The following is a 23502-nucleotide window of genomic DNA, read 5'->3' on the forward strand; positions in this document are numbered from 1 at the left end:
GCTTTTAGAGGGACAAAAAAAGTGTTTTTGCCCAAGATCACACTGCTGTTCATGGCTCAAAAAGCAGTTGTATTTTACAGAGATATTGTTGCTTTTCCTGCTGGAATAGTGGCTCAAAAAGCGTTTGTTTTTGACCAAGGTATTGCTGCATTTTCAGCAGAGATTTTGCCCCCAAAACTGGGTATTTTTGGTCACAACATGACCTTTTCCCAACCATTACCAAAAAACATTTGTGCCTAAACCTAACCACACACAGCATTGTTGAAACATGAAGTTTTAGCATATCTGCTATAAAATAATATGCAAATGTAACATATCTGAGCTTTGCAGAAATGCATAATTTTACATTTCTTTTTCTTCTGGTCATTGGTTTGAGTGGAACTACCCCCCTCCAGTCTTCTTTCTCTCTGTTGAGAGAGTTGTTTGTTTTGTGTGTAATATTTACACTTGGAAATTTCCTTATCATCCAGACATTAAAAGATTGATGACAGCACAACAACTTCCACTTTGGATTATGTTTTTAAGCTTGGTCCTGAGTTGCTGTCAAGACTATTTAACACTGCTGTTATTGCAGATAATAGAACACTTATTAGCTTAAATGTTCCTGTCTCCTCAATTGTCTGTTTTTGGGTCCAATTCCTTGATGCCTCTCACTCACCTCCCTGACAGGAATCTTAATTTTCAGTTAGATCTTTGAATGTGAGTCAATGGCAAATACTTTGAAAATGGAACAAAAAGTGTTGCCCTGTGATGCATTATTCATTCTTATTTTTATAACTTTATGCAAATTATTAAGCAATCTTTGATACACATGAGGGAGGCGCTGTGTTTCAAACATCAAATCACTCACATTGTGTGATCTCCCCGCTTTAAACCAGACAACACACCTTCGATCACATGGTCCCCAGCACACAAACACTCACACATGCTCTGTTTCTCACGTTACCAATTAAAGGCTTCTTTTGTCAATTTGTTATTTTGCTGTTGTGAAATGGAAAGAGTATAGGTACTTAACTTGAGTTTTTATATTTCTGTCAACGTTCACTTTTACCAAACTTTATTAAAAAAATCCATACTTTTTCTCTGGAATTTGTTCTTTGAATCTTTTAAGCTGTTGTTACCAGGAAATAAACCATTATTCTCAAAATTCTGATGTCAAGCTTTGAAACCATTTGAAACCTAAAAAAATCAGCTTGATTATTTCAAAAGCATGGGAAAAAGGCAACAAGCAACTTAACAAGATATGGCCCAATTTTTTTTTTTAAAAAAAAGGGGAAAAAGTAAACACAAAAAAAGTGAAAAAATATTGAACAAAACATAATCGATATTTGTACGCGCCCGTTTATCCATTCCTTCAGTACTTCTGTGATGTACTATAATGCCTGTTGCAAGGTACAGAGGGTTTGTTCTCTGAACAGGCATGATGGTTCAACACGCACAAACACCCTGTGCTGATAAGACCTGGAAACTGTGTCCAGTCACTGCACCAGGCAGCTGTTTGCCAAGAAACAGTTCCAACATGTAACTACCCCTAACATGGAAACTGTTGTTTTGTTTGTGTCTTGTCCAAATACACTAAAAGGCAATGGTCAGGAACAGGCAACACACCAAAATACAGGTGTGTATCCTGCCCCTCCTGCCTGTCCTATAGGTGCCTTTGTACTCCTTATCATATGTTTTTGTCGGCGGCATTTCAGCCTGACACCGTCCTGCTGCATATTATGTGGATGCCCCAGGATCCGTCTGGCCAGATTATTAGGTGACACTGACCATTCGTATAATATGCAGACAATCCGCCTTTGTATAATAACAATGCAACCTTTACTGTCTGGCCATGTTTATATCACCTTTTGTGTATCGTGTACACAAAAGTTGGCTTTTGACGTTAGGATCTTACGCTGAAAGCACTGTTAAAGTGATAGATGGATGAGAGCAGGCTGCAAAAACTCTATGGTTACTTTTTGAACTCTATTTTAATATAGGATTTTGAATAGTTGCAAAAAAAGAAGCTCCGTGGTAGACAAAGTTTATGATACTGATAAAGATGTTTTGTTCAGCAAGATACTCTTCACAAATGAACGCCACCTTAAAGGTTTGTCAAGCCACAAGGGAAAAGCTGAGGTTAGGCTATAAATGAACTACACAGTTATCATATGACTTAAATGTTACTACCACAATAACGCTGTAAAGCTGTATTCAGCATGAACATACATTTCAAAGCTTATAAATACACAGTAACCAAGAACCTTTTATATATAGTACATGCTGTTTTTTTTGTTTTTTTAAATTTTTGATCAGTTTCTTCTTTATAATAAATGTGATAACATTATTCATTCATACAGACTTTTTATCATTTATACTTTCAGACAAGTCTCTCTGCATCTTCTGATTTTGGATAAAGGAGTTTACAAGGAAACTTGAAAACAACATTAATCTAACCCTATGCCTTGTTTTCTCAAGCACCCAGTGCCCTCAAGCTCATGGCAATGAGGTCACCACAGGATGAGAGGTGGCTTTGACTTCAAAATAAAAGTCCTGATTAAAAAAAGTCATACTCAAGTAAAAAACATTTAGAAATTGACCCACACATAGTGAAATCACTATAGATTACATTTAGCTTGTAGGTAGACCATAAAGCATGTTAATGTTACAGCTGGTTATATAAAAGTGGTCTGTGTGGCTGAGGACCTGGAGCTGTGGTAGGCAGCAGGCAGGACAGCTGCAGGTTATCAGGCTGATTAGCTCACTGATAAATAGGCCAGGAAACAGGTGTTTACTCTGTTGGTCTTGCAGTGAGGTCACTATAACACATACTGAAAGAACTGAAAAACAACATGTGCAAGTTAAACTGCTCACTGTTAACCCTCTGAAGCCCAGACATCAGTTTTCTTCTGCTGTATTCAGACACCTTTCACAGGCATTTCAATCTCTGAAATGTGAGTAAACTGGTCTGAGTTCTCTCAAAAACACAATCGGCAATTTGATGAGAAATGCCCTGCAAAATACTTGAAATTTGTAAAAGCTGAAAAATGAGAAAGAGGAAGGAAAATTATAATATTAAAAAAAAGGTTAAAATACAAAGTCATTATTATATTTAATATTATGTTACAGAAAGAATATCTAAAAGGGTTTATTTTTTATTATCATTATTATTATTATTTTATTGTTTTTGCTGTTTTTCCAGGTCATATCCTTGTTTATTCTCTTCTTTTTTCTTTTTTTTTTCACTTATTTATGCTATTTTTAGGTTAACTAACTTGTAACTTTTTACAAATGTCTTGCTCATTTTTGGGTCATTTCTTGTTAGGTTGCTCATTGACAATTTTCTCGGGTTTCAGGGGTTAAGCTCAACATTAATTTTATGTACACAAAAATAGTTGACTCTCTTCCAGAGTCAAACAGCTGTGCGCATTATCCAGCCATACAGTTGATCCTCTCTGAGGTGGAACTTATTTACGCCATGGACAATGTGGCCATTTTGAACCTTTTTCCAGTCAGGTAAAAATTGAGTGGAAAAACACAGTGTAGATTCTAACCTGACAATCGCTTTTCTCATGATGTCTCAGAGTTTTCTGATCAAAAAGCAAAGTGTTTTATACTTGTCAGCAGAAATGTAAGGTCAGTGGTTTAACATACATTTAAAATGATCTTTTGAATTCTCCCTGAGCCTCTACTGGGTGTTAAAGACTGTATTTTAATACCCATATACTCATCATCATCAGTCCTTCAAATGTGTGATCTTGTCAGGTTATTATCAAGGGCAAACACAGTTAATTTGGGAGTTCAAGTTTATTCACAGACAGACTCCTTAAATATTAAACAAAATTCTGTCTATTCATTTTCGTTTGCTAAGGTGGTGCATTAATTAAAAAGCTGTGACATGTGAACCTTGAGTGTTTGAAGCCTGTCGAGCACTTCAGCAAGAGTCAGGTGATATCAAAGAAAACATATTGATACCATTAAGTTCAGTAGTCAGGCTACGTATTAAAATACATACCTTGTCATAGTACACTACTTTTCCAGTTGGAATACAAAAAGTGAACATAAGCCACTTGTTATGACGGAGCTGGAAATGACACAGAAGCTGAACTGAAACGATCACAACAATCAAAATTTGACTTAAGTAGTGTTTGGGATTAACCAGAATGGGGAAGTAACTTGTTACATGTGACTGGTTACAGTAACTAAATTACAAAATAAATGTTATTGTAATCAGCTACAGTTACTGAGAAAAAATATGTAATCAAATTACAGTAAATAATCAAAATGTTGGTGATTACAAAGGGGTTACACAGGAAAAAGTTTACATGTTGAATGAAACTTTTGCTCTGTTGCTTTTTCATTTTTTGCTTTCTTTTCTTTTTTGTCCCCTTTAAATAAACATTAAATCAAATGTTGTAGAGCATGAATGCCTTCTTTTGACAGATTTTTGGACAAAATGGGTTAGCAAAGCTGTTGAGACACATTTGAGCACAACATTTATGCACTTTTTAATTCTGTGAATGATGTTACAGAATTATTGTAATTCTAAAGCCTTTTTGTTGCTTTTGCATGTAATTTTCTTGTACTTTTTAGTAACTTGACAAATTTGGGATTATTTATTTTTTCATTGTTCATTGACTTTGTCCAATGTTTTTGAAAGAAATCCAAAGAATTTGCTGAGGTTTTAAAGGGTCAACCTTGCCGTGTCAGCAGCGTACTGAAATATGCATATAGCTGTTGTGTGTGTTTTATTTGGTGCTCTGCCTCTTATATATACTGTATCAGCTGGGATCAGCTCCAGCCCCCTAACACCCATGACCCTCTAAAGGGTAGAGCTAATGGATGGATGAACTTTTCCCATGTGAATTATATAATTAAACTTGTTGAGAATGACTTGGGACAAAGCTGGTGTTTACCCCACCATCTTCTGCATTAATATCATGAACCTTGTGTCAGATCATATCATGATAATCATTAAGTCTAATAATGTTCTTTTAGAATTTTGTTATTTTAAATGTAGATGATAAAAACAGCTGGTAGATATGTGATATTCACTGATCACCAAGGCAGTAACATATATTGATAAACAAAATTAAATTATAAAAAAAGGTAATTATGCTATGACAGCCTCCTATGCAGATTTGGAAATGATGTGGGCAAACTGCTCTTAGTGTGTAAACATCTCGGGGGAGATTTTTACTAATCAACTAAGCAAGCGGAGATATTTATCTACAATTTCTAAATCATGATAACTCTTTTTTAAACCTGTACTGTAACAACTGTCAGTATCTGTCTTTATTTATCATCATATTTACATTGTTCTCTTTTTTTAAAGATAATAGGGAAATGTTCTGAAAACTATATTTATTCTTGTATTTGTTTATTTATTTTTAACCTTTTTTTTTTGTATTTTAACTTTACAAAAATGTCTCCTGATTTTTTGGTGGTCAATCTCGGGCAAAATAAAAGTACCACTGGGTGCACACCTATTCACCTAATTTTTCATTTAAAAATGTCATCAGTACACATGCTATGTAATGAGATAGATACATTAAATGATACGATGACAAAAGAAAGTTAAAGAAAAATTTGAAGGCGTGCAAGTGAATGGAATTATAAAACAAATTAAATGATAAAAAAGGTAATGATGCTATGACAGCCTCCTATACAAATTTGGAAATGATGTGGACCAATGACAACTGCTCTCAATGTGTAAACCATCTCAGGGTAGATGCTGAAGCGCTTTTTTGTAAAAAAAAATAAAAATAAAATCAGTAAGCAATTATAACTTTTTTATGATCCCCTAGTGGCTAAATGGTTCACGTTTCGTTGTGTCACTCCTGTTTCACCGCAGTTTTATTTCAATGGTTCCGACCGGAAGTGCTGTTTGCCTCTCCGGTGTTTGACGCTCGGAGGAGTCAGAAAGGGAGGCAGAGTTGAAAACGGCGAGGAAAGGGAGGACGGTCGGCGTTAACGAGGGTCACAGGGATGTACAGTAAACACAGGCAGAAAAATGCCCAAATATCACCGGCAAAATGTGGACGTTTGCTCGTTTTTCTTTGTTTTTTGCTGCTGAACGGCACACTGGACAGAGCCAGCGGAAACACCGGAGAACAAGGTAAAGAAAAGAGCCGACATGCTGGAAAACTTATTGTAGCATCTACCAGTTGCGTGCTGTAACATTGAAACACTGTAGATAAACACGTATGGCGTTTAAAAAAATCTCATTTAATAAAGCTACATAAATTGAAGCAATATTTGTTTGGTGTGATAGCGCTGAAACTTTACTTAGAGTGATAAACCGCCGTTGTATGAAGCTCAAGGCTGCGTACGCCAAACTCCATGTAGAAATGTGACAATTTAATGCCACGTTGCTTATCAGGCAAAAACACAAGACATACGTGACCTACTGGACCTTTTCTGAATTGTATGGATTTATGTTTTTCATTTTGCCAAAGGCTGCATCAAACATACGAACACGTAATCATGGAAACACACTGATAACATCTCGACTTTTATCACTGACTCTGTGGTTAACGTTATTCCCTCTGCCGCCTCCTCACAAGGATAGGCGGTGAGTTTCAGGGGGGGAAATGAGGTCAAATTCTGAAAGTTGACATTATTGAGTTACAACTTTTAGGCCGAGTTTATCGGAACACGCCAGCTGTTCTACAAATAAAGTGTCATGTGTTTTAATGTGTTTAATATTTTGCTAAATGCAAGGGAACATTAAATTGTCTGAGTTTTTAAACGTGTTTCGGGTGAGCGTCCAGTTCACGCACGTATCCGAGCGAACGGCTTTCCGCTAACTTTTATCATTTAAGATTTATTATAGAAGTTTTGTGTTGTAGAGGAAGAAAAGTGTAAAAGGTGTTTTGGGTTAATGATGAATTGTGCGTAGTGTTAATGTTCACTGTATTTTTTTCAGCCAAACTACAGAATCAGTCCTGTCCTCTTTGTCCATAAAAGGCAGTGGCTCAGAGAAATGCTGGACCGGTACAGTACAGTGGTCCACATTTCAGCCAATTATGTCACACACAGTCCTTTTTGGGGACTTTCTGGGAGAAAATACCACAATGTAAATTCCAGGTTGGATTCTATTCTAAACTGCTAATGGTCAGACTTGTCTTGTAGTCTTTGCAGTTGTCTGTCTTTGGAATAATATGAAATGAAGAGTTAAAAATTGAGTGTATTGAGCATCTTCCCATTCTCAGCCAGCCAGATAAAGGCCAGTGTGTGTGATGTAGTGGCTGGTATGAAGATGCATCAGCCTGTCCAGTCATGTGGACTGAACTACCCCCAGACAGTGAGGCTCTAACAATACCACCCATTCACGAAAGATGTTCCAAGTTAATGTAGTTAGCAACCCGTGTGTGTGTGTGTGTTTGTGTGTGTGTGTGTGTGTGTGTGTGTGTGTGTGAGAGAGAGAGAGAGAGAGAGAGAGAGAGAGAGAGAGAGAGAGAGTGTGTATGTTTTTGGCATCTGCATTTACTTAAACACACAGTCAAGTTTTCAGTGAGAGAACACAAATGTAGTTTTATTAAAATATCCAATAACATGAACAGTTGTACTGTCAGATGCCATCCAACACTATAGCTGGAGCTTTATTATGGTGGAAATGAAATATCACAATGATAATGACCTAATAACTTGAGTTATTAGGCATGCCAGTATGGCATGCTGTAAAGCCACTGCAAAGTCCCTTCATCATGCTGCCTTTGTATTTTTATGCGCAACCAAACAATGGCAACATCATGCCATTCCAGAGCGTAATGTAAGACAGCATGCCGGCATCGTTTCATCAAATGAGACGTGACGGGCATGACATATAACACAACAGTGTCAGACTCAAGTGTGACATATAACATGTGTGTCGGCAGTGCTTTATAGTCAATAACAATCATATATCATCTCTGTAATATGGTGGCTGATCTTATCCTCTGCTTGGAGGGTAAGAAGCTTGACGTTGCTTTTTTTTCCAATTTGCAGACATTTACGGCTGCTGTTCTTCAAGTTTGCCACTTACTACTAAGAGTTAAAAGCTACTGTTCAACCCCATTTTCTTCATTTCTTTCAAAAACATGGGAAGATGTCAAAGAAGAAATTAATGAAAATTAGCAAAAAAATGTAAAAAGTACAAGAAAATTACCTAAAAATTAACAAAAAAGGAAAGCAATTATATATAATTTTTTATATAATTTTCCAAGCTTTTTTTCTGTTTTCCCTTGGCATTTTCTCTAACTTTAAAAAAAAGAGTTATCTATATTTACTTTTTTTTTGCAATTTGTGCAACATTAAATCCATGTGAAACACATATAAAAGCAGCACAAGAAGAGTGATGTCAATCCAGGACATAACATGTCAGAACATTAAATCTGTGCCGCCCATGTAGATTTCTGACAATACTTAGATAATGAATGCCAAGATGGTGCCTATTCATTTCAATAAAACTTGCTTAGCTGGTGCATATGAAAAAAAGTTTCTTATTTTTGGGCTGTTTTCGCCTTTATTTGATAGGACAGAGAGTGTACGTGTGAAAGGGGGAGAGAGAGGGGACGACATGCAGCAAAGGGCTGAGGCCAGAGTCGAACCCGCGACCGCTGCAGCGAGGACTCAGCCTCTATACATGGGGTGCCCGCTCTATCCACTGAGCCGCCGACACCCCTTGAAAAAAAGTTTCTATCTTCCAGTTGTAATCCCATGTTTACTTCCTTTATGATATGAAAATATACAAATTCTAAGGCTATATCTATTCTCATATCACAACGTTGATATGATATCAATATATTAGGGATGCACATGTCAGTGATCATCAAGTCTCCTGTAGTGGAATTAACATTATATTCTACATACTCTTATCATGATGGTCCACCAGCAGATGGAGACATGAAATATAATGCTTTTCAGTGCAAAATAAGAACAGTACTTCAACTTAGGGTTGATGTTTTGTACATGTTTACTCTGTGGGGGAAGTATCACCAGACTTTATTCTGTGTAGAAGTGCAGTGATTTTATCCTTTTATATTGATGTCAATTTAATGACTTAATTAGCGACAACAATTATTAACAAATTATAGTATTTATTATGAAAACAGCTCCCAAGGGCATATTTGACAGTGCAGTGTTTTTTGCCTCACCCCACCTTGAATCTTGCCTGGGAAGCAGACGGACCTGTGAGCTCATGTTTTATTTGCTCTGGCGTCTGGTTCCCCTCCTCTTTGGAAGGGGACCAGACGCCCATCAGATCTCAAGGTACTTAGGGCCAGTCACAACTGTGATTCCAATATGGAACATGTTTCTCAAGATCAAAAAGTTGATCAAAAGTGGTTTGGGCTTTGCGGTTTTGTCAAATATTTCAGTGGAGTGATTGAAAACACTTTTTATCTGCAAATTCTGATGGCAAAAATGGCAGCACTCTTTGAAAGACAAATTGACACACTGATATCTCTTGTTTTGTTGCTGTAATTGGTTGTAGGTCAGATGCATTTAGGTCATTGTCCATTGATAATGCCCTTGGACATGGAAAATGAAGTGAGAGGTTCATGAGGCTATGATTATACTACATATCACCACAGGTCATTTTGTATACTGAGGTCTGTGTAAAAATGGCTTATTAGAATGAACTGGCTACAATGTGGGCTTACATCATCACACATGAATAAAATTACGTTCATTTAGTCCACAAGAGTCTCAGCTTCCATTCCTACCCAATTTGTGCAATTATAAGACTGTTTAGGGACCTCAGTATACAGAAATATTTAAATAAAATGAATGAAAATTATGCATATGCACTGCATGAAATAAAGGACACGATTTTTGCACAAAACTGCATTGGATTTGCATAAAGTGAGCATGTCTGTAAAAGACTCGTGGGTACACATAGAAACCCCTTTCATTCAGATAGCAACCTCTCACCTCAAGGGAAAATGGTCATTGCAGTTTTTTCCTTGTCAAAATTTAGTCTAAATCAGAATCATTTGCAATATATGAGTAAAAAGAAAAATACCCTAAATTAACCCCAAAAAAAGAGAACAGGCTAAAAAAGGTTGAAATATAAAAAAAAGCAACAACCCCCCCCCCCAAACAAACAAAAAAACCCATAAAATGCCAAAACACAAAACAACAAATAAAATAGTTAGCAATAATTGCAATAATAATAATTATAAATGTAGTTTTCTAAAATAAATAATATAATACTAATAATAATAAAATACCTCTTCATAAGTTTTTGGGAAATCTTGTTTCATTGGGTTTTTTTTGGGCCTTGTTTAAAAAAAAGATGACAATAATACTATATTTACAGTGAAATACACAAGTTTTTGGACAATCGCACATTATAGTTTCTATTCCTATGTGAACCCCTTAAAACCTAGTGCATCACATTTACATATTTAAAATATGTTACAAAATTCTTATTATTTTCAAGCACTTTCCCCATGTCATCTCTTTGTTTTTGCTTTTATAACTGTCTTTATATTTTGTTAATTTTTACTAATTGTCAGGAAATTCTCATGTACTTTTTAATTTGCTCAGGATTTAAAGGGTTAAGGCAATAAACTGTATATGAGCACAGATACTTCAGTAAAATACCACTGGTTAGTAAGCAGTTAATTTGTGCAACCTCACTGTCAAATATATAATACCACATGTCCCACTCTAGTCTCCCACTGCTGGAAACTGGCAGCAGGTCCCACAGAGGAGGAATGTGCCACTATTCCTCTCTGCTCCCCAACCAGTCTGTCCTCTTCCTCTTCTCCTCTTTTGCCATATTGTTTAATATTTTTTGTCGATCCATTACTTCGTATCAGCGTTTTCTTCTGCAGCACAGTGTCAACCAGTAATGCACCAGTTAATTGGCTGCAGATCCTAACTGGCTGAAAAACACTCTAAATAGAACAGTGATAATTGGCTGCTTCTCTGTTCCAACCGCCTGCATGAAAATCCCCCTCCAAAAAAAACAATACATCAGGAAAGCAGTGATTGTGTGCCATTAAAACTGGGAGCTCGTTTGCAGCCGTCAGCAGAACCGCAGTCATCAAGTGCACATCATCCATCTACCATCAACAGTTCATCTCTGAACACAGCCTCTGATCATCTGAGGACAGCAAACTGTCACAGAGAGACCAATTTTTATTTAAATTAGCACAAACAACATATTTTAAGGATTCCTTGAATTTTTTTAAGATCTGTATCCTGCAGCACACGAAAGGTTTCCTTTTTGTCATTTTGTTTCCCCTTTCTGAATTCAGATGTTTGACAGGTCCGTAAATGCAGCTCCGGTAGACCTCTTCATGAGTTCTTTTTTTCTCTTAGTAGCACTTTAAAGGGTTTGAGTCGGGGGTTAATAATTGATCATTCAATTGATCTGGTCAGAGCTAATCAGATCAGATCAATGGATGAGAGGAGCAGCTGCTGCAGAGCATAATTAACTGGTAAGTTTCACTTTCACTGCGCCTTGTGTTCTACTGCTCCGTCTGTGCCCAGAGTACACGCTGGACTCCAAGAATGTGGTGTGATGAATAACCAAGCGGTATATGCTCTCCAAAAGTGCTCCTAAAATCATGAAATCCATCAGTAAAATCAACTTGTGGTGGCAGATGTTTTGATTGTGGTGGGCCAACACAAATAAATAAATGTGTGAAAAACATTGGATCAGCTCTGACCGGATCGGCCGATCATTTATCCATGCTGTGACTCAAACTCCTCAAACTGCTGCTGAAAAAAACAAATACTCCAAACCAGTTCCAACTGTGCTGCATTCATGGACGTGTGAAATGTCCAAATTTAGAGAGGGGGCACACACCGTAATAAAAAAGGGACACACAGACACACACACAAGATAAAAAATGGGATGTTTTCCATCATCAGTTCTCACCAAACAAATTCTAATTCTAATTTTACTGCACTTTGCATAAAAAAACCCTCTGTGGACAAACTATGAAGCAATGTGACTGTTTCCAAACTACATCAAACATACGTTTGGCATTTCAGTACTTCCAGAGATAGTAGTCCAGTCGTGTGTATCTTGGGAGTTTTGGCTCATGTATGTACTGTATGTTCTATATGTGAATGGTCTGCTCAGATAGCTGAAAGGGAGGTTGAGTCAAGGACTCAATTATGACAATTCAGCTTTGTTCCCCTATTTTATAAGCTCTAGATAATGTGTTTTAAAATGTGTAGTTTTCAGATTTTTTTTCAAGCAGTTCTGTGTGACCATCTTACAGAAACCGAGCCAATACAAATTCCTACCTCTCAGTTTCTTTTGTCAACACAATGCTCTCTGTGCATGTTGTGTTTTGGTCAAGCACACACTGACTACTTAACCTCGCCCACAAATGGAAGTGGATGACGCATTCTTTGAAATGTTTTACACCAGTGTTTCTTGCCTCAAGGTAGATAGAGTACATCTCAGTGGGCAGCGTGTTTTACCTTAGCAGAACTGACAGGAGTTTTAATTCACTCCGAGTGTTTATTTTGGCCCAGTTAGAGAAGTGTGTGGGTGGAGTTTGCATCGTAGACATGTTTCAACTGAGTTCAGTTTGAGTGGCATTCTCAATCAGTCACAGATTCAGTTGAAAGGATTTTAGATTGCTTCAGATCCAGGGACATCTGGGGCTTACAGCGTGAAGCATTCAGATCAGGTGGCTCATTACTGGCTCTGTGTGATGGTCCTGACATCATTACATGAAGTCCCATCATCCAACACCATGTCACCACTTCTCAGTCAGGTTGCTGATCAGAACTCTATGACGTGATGATTATTATTTTTTTTTTTTTTTTTTTTTGATAATTCTGGCTGTGCTCATGCATATGGCATACATTTTGGCAAGACTGTGTATTTTTATTTAATCTTGAAATTCCAGCTCAGCTCCTATAATAAGTCTGTGGAAACAAAACTGTTAGATTGATACTAATATATATATATTAAAAAATGCACCACTGAAATCCATTTAAACAAATCCTACAGCCATCAAGCATAAAAACATGCATTGTATTATTTCTGTATTTCATTCTGGGCTTTTGCCTTGGAATTTGTCATTTTGACTATTTTCCAACTGATAACATCATTTTTACCACATTTGGCATATGGAGAAAATACATATGTTACTGTAAACTAATATGTATGTATGTATGTATATATATATATATATATATATATATATATACAGTAGTGTTATATGTGTGTGTGTATATGTAGATTTTCTGTTTTAGCAGTTAAGAATAGATTTCAAAATATCGAGATATGTCTTTCATATTGCAATAAATCCTAAAAACATTGTGATATTATTATAAAGCCATATCGCTGGATGGGATCATATCATGTGCTGGAGTGACCAGCTGAGAAAATTGGTAGTACCAGGGCTACCTATTCAAAATACTGTCTGGAGCCCTGGTACATCTCTTTCTGGATAATGATTTTATATATCTTTTTTTCTTAAATCAGTATTGTCAGTTGGGGAATTCAGTATAGCCCATCCAACTATAGTCATTTTTTGGGTTAACGTGTAAGTTTGCACATCTGTTTAAGTAGTTCTTACCCTGCAGCTCAAAGGATCGTTATCTCTCTATGTTGCTTCCTGTTACCAACATGCTCTGCGTCCTTCCTGATTGCTGTCCTTGTCAGTTTTCTCACCACCTCTCCATCTCATACATGTCATCAAAAGGTTAGAAAAATCCTTCCAAACTCCTAATGCACTTCTGCTCCGCCGGGATTCAAATAAACTCTGTGCTCAGCACTTTTCTCTACAATATCTGCCTGCAACACGGCCCATTTACCAGGCAGCGAGCGCAGCCTGCCCAGGGCCTGCGTTCCACATGCTTTTGCAATGCAAGGCCTGTTCTGTGAGCCCAGAGGAGGCTGTATGGAATGATCTGAGAGCTCTTGAAAGCGTGGGCTGTTATTACCAGGGGGCGGTGGTGGGGGGGTGTTGAAGCAGGAACTGGTTGTTTAGTCGGCAGAACTGTTATGGCCCGACCTCTAAACAGGCAAACTTTTATTAGCGACACGTTCCCCGACAATGCTCGGCTCACCTTTTCACACCACCTCATTTCCCAGCTGCAAACAGCGGGCCGCTGTGATGGCGAGGTTGCGCCCTTGAAGAATATTTTGTTTGAAATCTAACAAGATTTCGAGGTTGTTATTTGTAACACCCACAGAAATACCGTGCGAGGTCCTTTCGGGTCTGCTGTGTGGGCTTCTTTTAGTCATTATTCATTTTCCAAGTGCAATGTTTATGCTTTTGGGTCTGAGCTGTGTAGGTGACGGGCTGCCAGAGAGTGCTGTGTCTCTGAGAGCTTCCTGTTCCAGGCTAATGCTATCAGTTTCCATGCCAGGATGGAGTGTAATGTAGTTGTTCAACATGTGAAGTTTGTGACCCCTTTCATGATGAACTGAGAAAAGAGATAACTGAGCTGCCTCTTCTCTGACAGAAATTGTCAGAGATGCTTTTAAATAATTACATAACTCAGAAGAACATCAGAACTGGTAGTTGTGTATCTGTTCAATATCACATATATATCTTCTGTTGTTTTTGAGTAACTTGATAAAAAGTCCTCTATGAGTTACTATATTATATGAGCAGTCCATTTATTATACTAGATCCTAGTCTCTAATTTCTTGAGAAAATAGAGTAATTCTGTACTCTTCTGTTCTCGCCTCACTGCCTCATCAACCATACCTGTCGTTTATGAAAGAAAACTGATTTTTATAGGTTAGCTTCTGTATTTTCTTACCAGGACCCTATTTTCCCATGTTTTTTTCTGTCTGAAGCTACTGTTACGCTGCCTGTTCAAGGCAGTAATATTGTGCTGTTCTGCATTCTGCTGCCTCACTGTTCTTTAACACCATGTTGTCATCCCAACTTGTGACCTAGTGTTACTCCCGTCAGTGACCTCCCATATTTTGTGTTGGATTTTTTACAACACAAGACAAAAGGATGCTATTATTGTAAAATGGAATGTGGCACAATAATCATTTTATCTATGTTTTATATCAATAATAGTTGGAAGTGAAATTTGTAACTCAAAATGAAATTCGTAGGGCTGTCCTGAATGCCATTTTCTGAGCTTTGGAGCTTTGTCATTAATCAACAGTTGGGGTGAGCTGCAGGGGACTCACGTGCTAGTGTTCTGGTGCTGCTCACATGACACAGAAATGCCTCAACTCAATCAAAAAACTCGTTAAAAACCACTGGGTAAAATGATCATTCCTGTCACTGCGTGTGTGACAGGAGCAGCAGCAGGATCACAAACACAAAAATGACATTCGTGCTCTGCTTTAACAAAAAACAAAAACTATTTATATACACACACACACACACACACACACACACACACACACACACATATATACATATATATATATATAAAACTCTAAATATTTGAAATATTTGGGTCTAGCCCTAGAAATTGGATGAATCACTTAGCTCTGCCCTGTGTGTTGTGTTGTAATCCAGGCCTCTTGCTTTGTTGTGGTAGCTAGTCCGGCCATGCGTGCATGTTACAGCTACCTAATCGGCGTCACTCTCCACCGTGCTGGTAATAATAATGATAATAATAATAATAATAACTTTATTTATATAGCACCTTTAAAAACAGATTTTACAAAGTGCTTTTACAAACAAGGCAAAGCAGAAGCAAGAAGGTATTCTTCTTACTTGACAATAAGATCGAAACTTACATGCCAAATTAAGGCCAAAAGAGACAGACAAAAGAGAGAAATCATCACAAAACAAAATAACGATAACAACCCATACCAAAAAGACAAAATATAATTCAAAGAATATAAGCATTTAACATGGAAATAATAGTAGTAAGAATAGCATTAAACACAATAAAAATAAGATAGATTAAAAGACTAGATCATTTAAAACAGATGACATCATATAAAGCAAGTCTGTAAAATGTGTTTTAGGAAGTGATTTAAAATAGGTCACTGATTCTTCCAACCTTATCTCCTGAGGCAGGTTGTTCCATACCCTTTGGTAATGCCGTCCTTACCCACTGTGGCGGGGCAATGACATTGTGTAAGCGTAGTGCCCAAACATCCGGTCCCCCCAAAGGTTAAAAGCTGCTAGATGTCAGCACTGTTGCAATTGTTAGCGCTGTTTACGGAGTCAGCACCTGTAGCTGCTAGCCATGCTCAGCCACGTGCTCTGACTGGCACATCCAGCTCCTCTAAACCTTCATGTTGTGCTGGAGATCCTTCCCTCATGCAGACATAAATGGTTTGATTATATCTCCTCCCTGAAGGAAGAGTGCCAGGATGAGACACACTTGTGATAATACAAACACAACCTCACTGTACCGTAGCTCAGCTCAGAGGAATGCTGCTGGCATCCAATTCTGTCGTCACATGTGAATCACTAATCCATGAGTACTGGCACGCTCTTCCTGCTGCACGGAGACAGACAGTTGGCAGGTGTACTTGGGCAGAAAATAGTTCTCAATGAAACAGAACTGTGAGATGTCTGGATTAGTCTTTCTTTGTGATTTCAAGTTTTCTGAATGCAGTAACATACCAAATGTTGCTGAGCTTTGTTGTATGTGAGCGATAGTAGGCATTTCAAAAAGGCCTTAAACAAACCCTTTAGTCCTACTCTTGCACTTCTTTCAGAATATAACAATCGTTCAGCAAGTATGACACCAAGTTTTTCATAAGTTTTTTCCAAGTTTTTGCCTTTTGGCATCAGTACATCCGGCAATAATAGAGGTGTTTAACCGTTCATTAACTGTTGCAGGTTAAGGTTGCTGTCCTCGGTGCTGAAACATTTGAGCACTGTTGGCAGCCTTTTTTCATATTTGTTGTGTAAAAGTAGCAAGTCTAAAAAAAACACTGTGTGTTTTCTTAGACATAGGCTTACTTGTGACTTAATAAGTGACAGTTTGTGCTTATAGATAGGATAGGATGGGATATCTCAGCAGGTTTGCAATTGTGAATTTTAAAACAGAATAATACTCTGCTTGACTCGTATGAGACTCATTTGAGGGCCTGAAGTTATACACTGTCAAACTGAGTGAAAAAAGTATACTTTAGTATACTTTATACTTTACCACAGTATACAGTATATGCACATCTCAGTGTTCCCCATATTTAGTTGTGGTGGTCCACCAAAATCAAAACATCTGCCACGACAAATACATTTACAATTTTTGGAGCTGGACAGTTAATTAGAAGCACTGTTAAAATATCAATGCTAGTTATTCACAGCACCACACCGTTGGAGTACAGGGCACACTCGGGGCAGAGACAGACCAGCAGAATGCAAGGCGCACTTCATGTACCTGCAAAAAAGTCTGTAGTCTGCGCTGTAGAGCCGCTATGATGTCCCTCCTGTCTGCCTGCTTTGCATTATAGCACAGAACCAAACAATGGTGGCATCATGCCTCTCAAGTGTGTGAATATTTTTTTGTTTTGGTTTCATGTTGTTCAGCCAATTACAACAGGTGTCAGGAGGTCACCATCAGGTCGTCTAGTGCACGTGTGGAACGTGTTTGTGTGCAGACTCCTGATTGGAGTAAGTGAGAAGCTCATCCATGTCAGCTGTCCATGTCCATACTGTACAATATGTGTTTTTGCAATTCGACAAGACCACCAGAGTGGTTGCTCTTCTCTGCAGGTCACATTCATGTTGACTATGGTATTCTTCTTTTGATTTCAGTTGCAGAAGATACAAGAAATGTACCACTTGCTGTGCACCAGAGGGTTTTTTCCTTCTGTTATGCCTGCATCTGTGTCCCTTAGGGAAATGATCGAGGGCCTTTGATTATTGCAGCCTGACAGCTTCCATGTAGAATCAGCAGACACATGGTTTAAAATGTTAAGTTGACAAACAAGTGTGACAATTGAAACATTTTCCTGTGTTAAAAGTTTACACTAGCTAAACCCCACAGACCCTGAAAATGCTTTTCTTATTTTCCTCCTTGACATGAAATTAAAGTGGAAACATAAAACCAACAGAAACCCAATTTTTCAGCACACCAGGAAACAGCTAGGCCAAAGTAGAGCACATTTGAATGACTGCTGTGTCGAATCACTTGGTGATAAAGATGAGCAAAACCCACACTATTTATATGTAAATGTTAGAGCTTTTCAGGAACTGCAGGAATAATTTACAGCGTATCATTGGATCTGGTTATTATTCAGTCTTACACATGCGTTCGTAAGGTGGCTCCCACTCTGCCAGGTGTGAGGCAAGGTGAACGGAGCCTCCAACAATCATCAGTGCAGATATCCCCTCAGAGAGCACTCAGACTGATCGTCCCACCACTTCAGTTCAGTGAGACACTAGGGAGGGGAGAGAAAAGTGAAGGAAGCTCCCTTACTGAGCGCCTCATTAAGACTGGGGCGAGCTCAGGAATACTTGAACTGAGAGAGAGTGATGGTGAAGAGATGAGGTCTGTGGGGATTTAGGATATAGAAAATATAAGAGTAAGCTGTTATAGAGGGATTGGGCTGCTATGGCACTGCAACATTTATGTGGAGAGCACGAGTTCATCACTGCTGATTCCTGCTGCGCGCATCTCTCACATGGCTACATGGGTTTCTTTTCCCTGAGTGCCAGCGATAGTCGTGGCTGGAGGCACTATGATTTTGGGTTGTCCATCTGTCCATAAGTACGTCTGTCCCACTGTCATGAACGCGCTATATCAAGAAAGCCATAAAGGCATTTATTCAAATTTCCCACAAAGGTCCATTTAAACTTATCAATGAACTGATTAGATTTTTGTGGTCATAGGTTTAAGGACAGGGTCATTGTGAACTCGTCTATCTCATTCTCATGAATGCGATATCTCAAAAACACCTTGAGGGCATTTATTCAAATTTTCACAAATGTCTAAATAGATATTTGTGAAAATTTGAATAAATGCCCTCAAGGTGTAAAAAAAATCCCTGACGACATTCTTGAGATATCGTGTTCATAAGAATGAGACACGATATCTCAAGAATGTCGTCAGGGATTTTTTTTCAAAATTGGCACAAATGTCGACTCAGACTTAAGGATGAACTGATTTGATTTTGGTGGTCCAAGGTCTCGGTCACCGTGACCTTGCATCCATGACATTCTCAATATTTCAAGAACACCTTGAGGGAATTTCAAAAATTTTGTCACTGTGACCTTGTTCTTTGCATTCTTGTGTATGCCCTGAGGGAATATCATAAATTTTGCACAAATATGTACTCAGACTCAAGGATAAACTGATTAATATTTGGAGGTCAAAGGTCAAAAGTCAAAGTCTCTGTGACCTTGCTAAACATGTTATTGGCTAGAACTCAATAATTTAAATGCTAATTATGACAAAATTTCACAAAAGTGTCTTATAAGCTATAAATTATGAAGTGATCACAATTTACATTGGGAGGGTCAAAGGTCAACTTCAGTGTGACATCATTATGTTCTCGAAAAACACTTTTGTGGCACTTATTCAGTGTGTTATTTCAGAAGCAAAAGTGGAGGCATTTGGTCAGATACTGAATTGGTGACACCGATCTTGTATTTACACTCCTGTACTGACTGTATAGATCCTTTGTGCTGTCTGAGGCAGACATGTGTAAAGCAGTAAACTTCAGGTGCAATTTGACGGGGTTTCAGAGGCATACAACTGCGAGGAGGGAATTCTAGTTTTACTTTAGTACATTCACCCATTGATATATTCAAAAATTCTGATTTAAACCTGTGTTATATTGTTACTAATATTTCTGCAAAGGTATTCTATAGACCTCTATTCTCGTAAAGACAGTTCGAGCTGCTTCCCATCAAAGAATGACCGCAAATTGCTTTTTATTAGAGGAAGAGAAATGAATTTGTGCATTCGTCTAGACCAACTGCCAAGGCTTCATCCTTGAAATCTTTTTTTTCTTGTAAAACTGAAATAAACATTTTGAAACACCTCAGATAAAGCTTGAATCCTAACTTTGTATTGCTTGTCTAAGTTTCTGCTGGGGTTAAAATGCCCATAAAACTGTGACTGTCACCAACATCAGATACTCTTTCATGTGTATGTCTCAACTGAACCTGAACCAGTTTAGGTGTTCTGCACATACTCCATAGTCCCTCTGCTGGGCTTTGACCTCGAATTCGAATGACATAAATTTAGAGGGCCGGGGAAAAAAAGAAAGAAGAAGGGAGGAAAACAAAACAAGATGAAGGTAGAGTAAGTACAAAATGTACAGCGCTGAAAAATAAAACGTTTTCAAGGTTCAGCTTGACAACTACCAATTATTTTGATAATCGATTAATTGGTCGATTGTTTTGCTCAAAAACAGATTATCATTGACAACAATGCAAAAAGTGCAGTGCATAAACAGGCGGTTGCTTGAACATCCCTGGGCTGTCAAAATAACATTAGATTAATAAATAATAAATGACTACAAAATCAAATTTGAAACAATTCAAACACTAAATGTTGACAGCTTTTACAATATACCGTTACGTTTCCTTACTGTAAGACTCTTAAAGCGCTTGTCAGGAGCGTCTCCGCAGTGTGTCAGCTTGCCGAATTTTTACGCGTGACGGGTGCGATTGTGAGCAGAAATAGACAATAAAGATGGTGTTTTGATGATTATATTGACTTTGTACCACTTTTACTGCATTCTCCCCCGCCACAGAGATGAGGAAATACAAAGTGTTGTACTCCAACTTTCCTGCTTTCCTGTCAAAACAAAAGCCCTCTGAAAAGGTAAACGGACAGAATTCCATCAGATGCTGATATAAGGTGTTTTATTTTGAAACATTTACAGGACATTATTTTGCAGCTAACACATGTCGTTGTTTTGCATAATGTGAAGTGCTCCCAAAATTTTGAAGTTTTCGTACGAAATGTGCCACCTCCACCATGCTTCTTCAAAACGCCGGCTTCTCCGGTCTGCATGTGACGCAAACAGTCCCGTGACACAGCGAGTGACGTAATAATCGCGCAAAAGTACATGTATAACATACTAATAGCATTTTGAGTATGGTAAGAAAAATAGAATTTGGTGCTAAATTGTGTGTGCATCATTTACATTACCATACAATCTGTGTTTGTCAGCTGACTGGAAATAATTGTAGAAGGCTTGTTAAAATGAGGATACCCTTGAAATTGCCAGGATATTTTTTTTGAAAGCAAACTTGCATTAGATCTTAAACCAGTGATGATATTATCATTGTATTTCTCATTCTGACCTTGTTGTCGAGTGTGGAGCCATCTTGAGGTGTTCCAACTCCATTTGCACATTGTATTGAATCTTTCAAGCCTTCCGCAATCAAAATCCCCTCTTAGTCTCATCGCCCTACCTGCTTTTCTTTTTTACTGTCATTCTTTTTCCAGACCCATGTTGCTTCCTTGTTGCAACGGTCTGTGTATAGAACTCTTGTCAAAACAAATCTTCCTTCCTCCTCAGTAAAGCACACTTCCCTCTTCCACTGAAACATTTGTAATTTACTTTGTTTAATACCACAGACATATAATGAACAAAATACAGTAGACTTTATCATGATTTTTTTATGATTAAATCTCAGACAGAGACGGAGTGCATTTTTACTGAGGTAACCAGCAAAGTGAATGTGAGTGCCTTGCTCTTTGGAATAGTTAAGCAGTCCTTTTGCATTTAAATGAGAGTAGTGCTTTGGGAAACAGTTATAACCTGACTGTACAGCAGCATATTGTGAAGGCATTACCTATACATGTATTTGTTGATAGCATAAGTGATGTATTCAGGGAACTATTGATCAGTATGGTGCTTTTAAATTTTGATGTGGGCTGCAGTAGTGTAATGGAATCTTAAGAACAATAAAAATGCTTGACAAATAATGAAATGAAAGACATAAAAGAGCTGTCATGTGCAAGGTTAATAATGACAAAAGCTTACATTTTAGTCCAAGGCAGTGGAGAATATGCATTCTTAACAAGTTCTAACTGGGATTTAGAGGTTAACAGACTGGGGACAGGTCTTATTCTGGAGGTTTGTTGCAGCTCTGTGGTGCAGACTAACTGAATTCTCCAACCGTCCCCCTGTGTGCATCAGCCTTGCCTTTATTCAGAGTAAGGACTCTGACTTGTGCCGACATTTGTATTCCCGCAGGGTGATTATGTCATTTTGAACCAAAGGACAAGTTAGAACTGCTGCAGGGTGAGGGGTTGCCTTAAAACACATCATATAATGCATTTCACTTTCGATGTATTTCAGTGGTTCACAATGCATTTCATTGGTTATGTCTTAAAATCTTCTAAAATGGTCTCGTTTGCAGACTCTAATTCTGTCAGTGGCCTGACTGGCCAGACAACTTTTTCAAGAAACTTTTTCTGGACTCATCAATTGGGCCACTATTGAACTTTTACAATAGTTTGCTTTTTTCCCCCCAGTGGAACCATGTTAATATGAAAAATCAGAGGCCCAGGAATAAGTCCAGGGGAACTCCATAATTCACGTTGGTCTGTTCAGATGCATTGTTGTATGGTCAAAATAGGACATGAACTGAGATGTTGCCCAAATCTAGACAAAGATCATTGAGAGATTTAATAAGGACAGTCTCAGCACTGCTTTCATTCTTCAAGATATTAAGTCAGATCATCCTGAAATCATGACCTGATTTTTCTGACTCTTATCCTTTTTTATGAATTTTAGATACATTGCATTTTACACAAGTAGCCATGCAAAAAATGATGATGTATAATTCATGATGATAATTCAGATGCTTAACTTTGGTCCAAATCCATGAAAAACAAAATTAGACTTTTATAAAGCTCATTTAAATATCTTTTAATATCTTTTTAAAACATTAAATATAAAGACACTCATACATAACATCACCAAGTTGTGAAAGACTTGGACAGGCTCTGATTAGAAAGGACATGAGATGTACATCTCGCTGCAACTGTTGTCATTCAGTGAAGTCCTTGGCTCACGCTTCAGAAGACAGATCACAAAAACGGGCTCCTACTTTGTGCAGGATTTTTCTTTTAATGAGGCTGTTGGCTGCATTAGAACCAAGTGAACTCAATGCCCACTGAAAAGGAAGCGTTACGCTGAGCTACACCACCAACTTTTAGTGCTTGATGTTTGTTCTGCGGGAACATTTGAGTTTCTCAGAGTGTACGTCTCAGTTTGGGGAAAAATCACACCCCTCCTTGTCTCTCCATCTAACTTTGGGGAGGGCGGTGGAAAACTTGTAGGATGGCAACTAACAGACCGTTTCACAAAAAGTCTCCAAAGTGGGTTAAAGCAAAAAATACATTTAAAAAAATAAATAAAATTCATCCATTCACATTCAGTCTGGCACTGGATGGATGGCAGAGAAAGCATGCTGGGCCATCTCAGTTCTCTGTAGTTCCACACTGGGCATTAACCCCAGAGGGGACAAGAAGAAGGGATTCGGCTTTTGAATAGGATTGGGCATGCATGGTATAAAACAGTAAAGCACCAGCGAGGGCTGCATGATTCTTGCTAAAATGTGAATCACAATTTTTCTCCCTAAGAATTGAATTGAGACAGTTCTTATATGATTTGTAGTTTTTTCAACAAAAACATTTATTGCTCTC

The 23502-nt window shown here is 38.0% G+C and overlaps 1 protein-coding gene across 2 annotated transcripts in view; it reads left to right on the forward strand.

Moving 5' to 3' along the window:
* The first annotated feature begins 5882 nt into the window (after positions 1 to 5882).
* The window catches only part of adam19a (ADAM metallopeptidase domain 19a), a 253530-nt gene continuing 235910 nt past the window's right edge, over positions 5883 to 23502 (forward strand). For both annotated transcript variants that reach the window (XM_088073120.1, XM_042512400.2), the window contains exon 1: positions 5883 to 6100. In XM_088073120.1, coding sequence (XP_087929246.1) covers positions 5971 to 6100 — 130 coding nt within the window. In that variant the 5' untranslated portion in view covers positions 5883 to 5970. The remainder of the gene's footprint in view (positions 6101 to 23502) is intronic.

The sequence above is a fragment of the Plectropomus leopardus genome, chromosome 23 (genome assembly GCF_026936395.1).
Source record: "Plectropomus leopardus strain MGB_pleo_1.0 chromosome 23, ASM2693639v1, whole genome shotgun sequence".
NCBI classification, from domain to species: Eukaryota; Metazoa; Chordata; class Actinopteri; order Perciformes; family Serranidae; genus Plectropomus; species Plectropomus leopardus.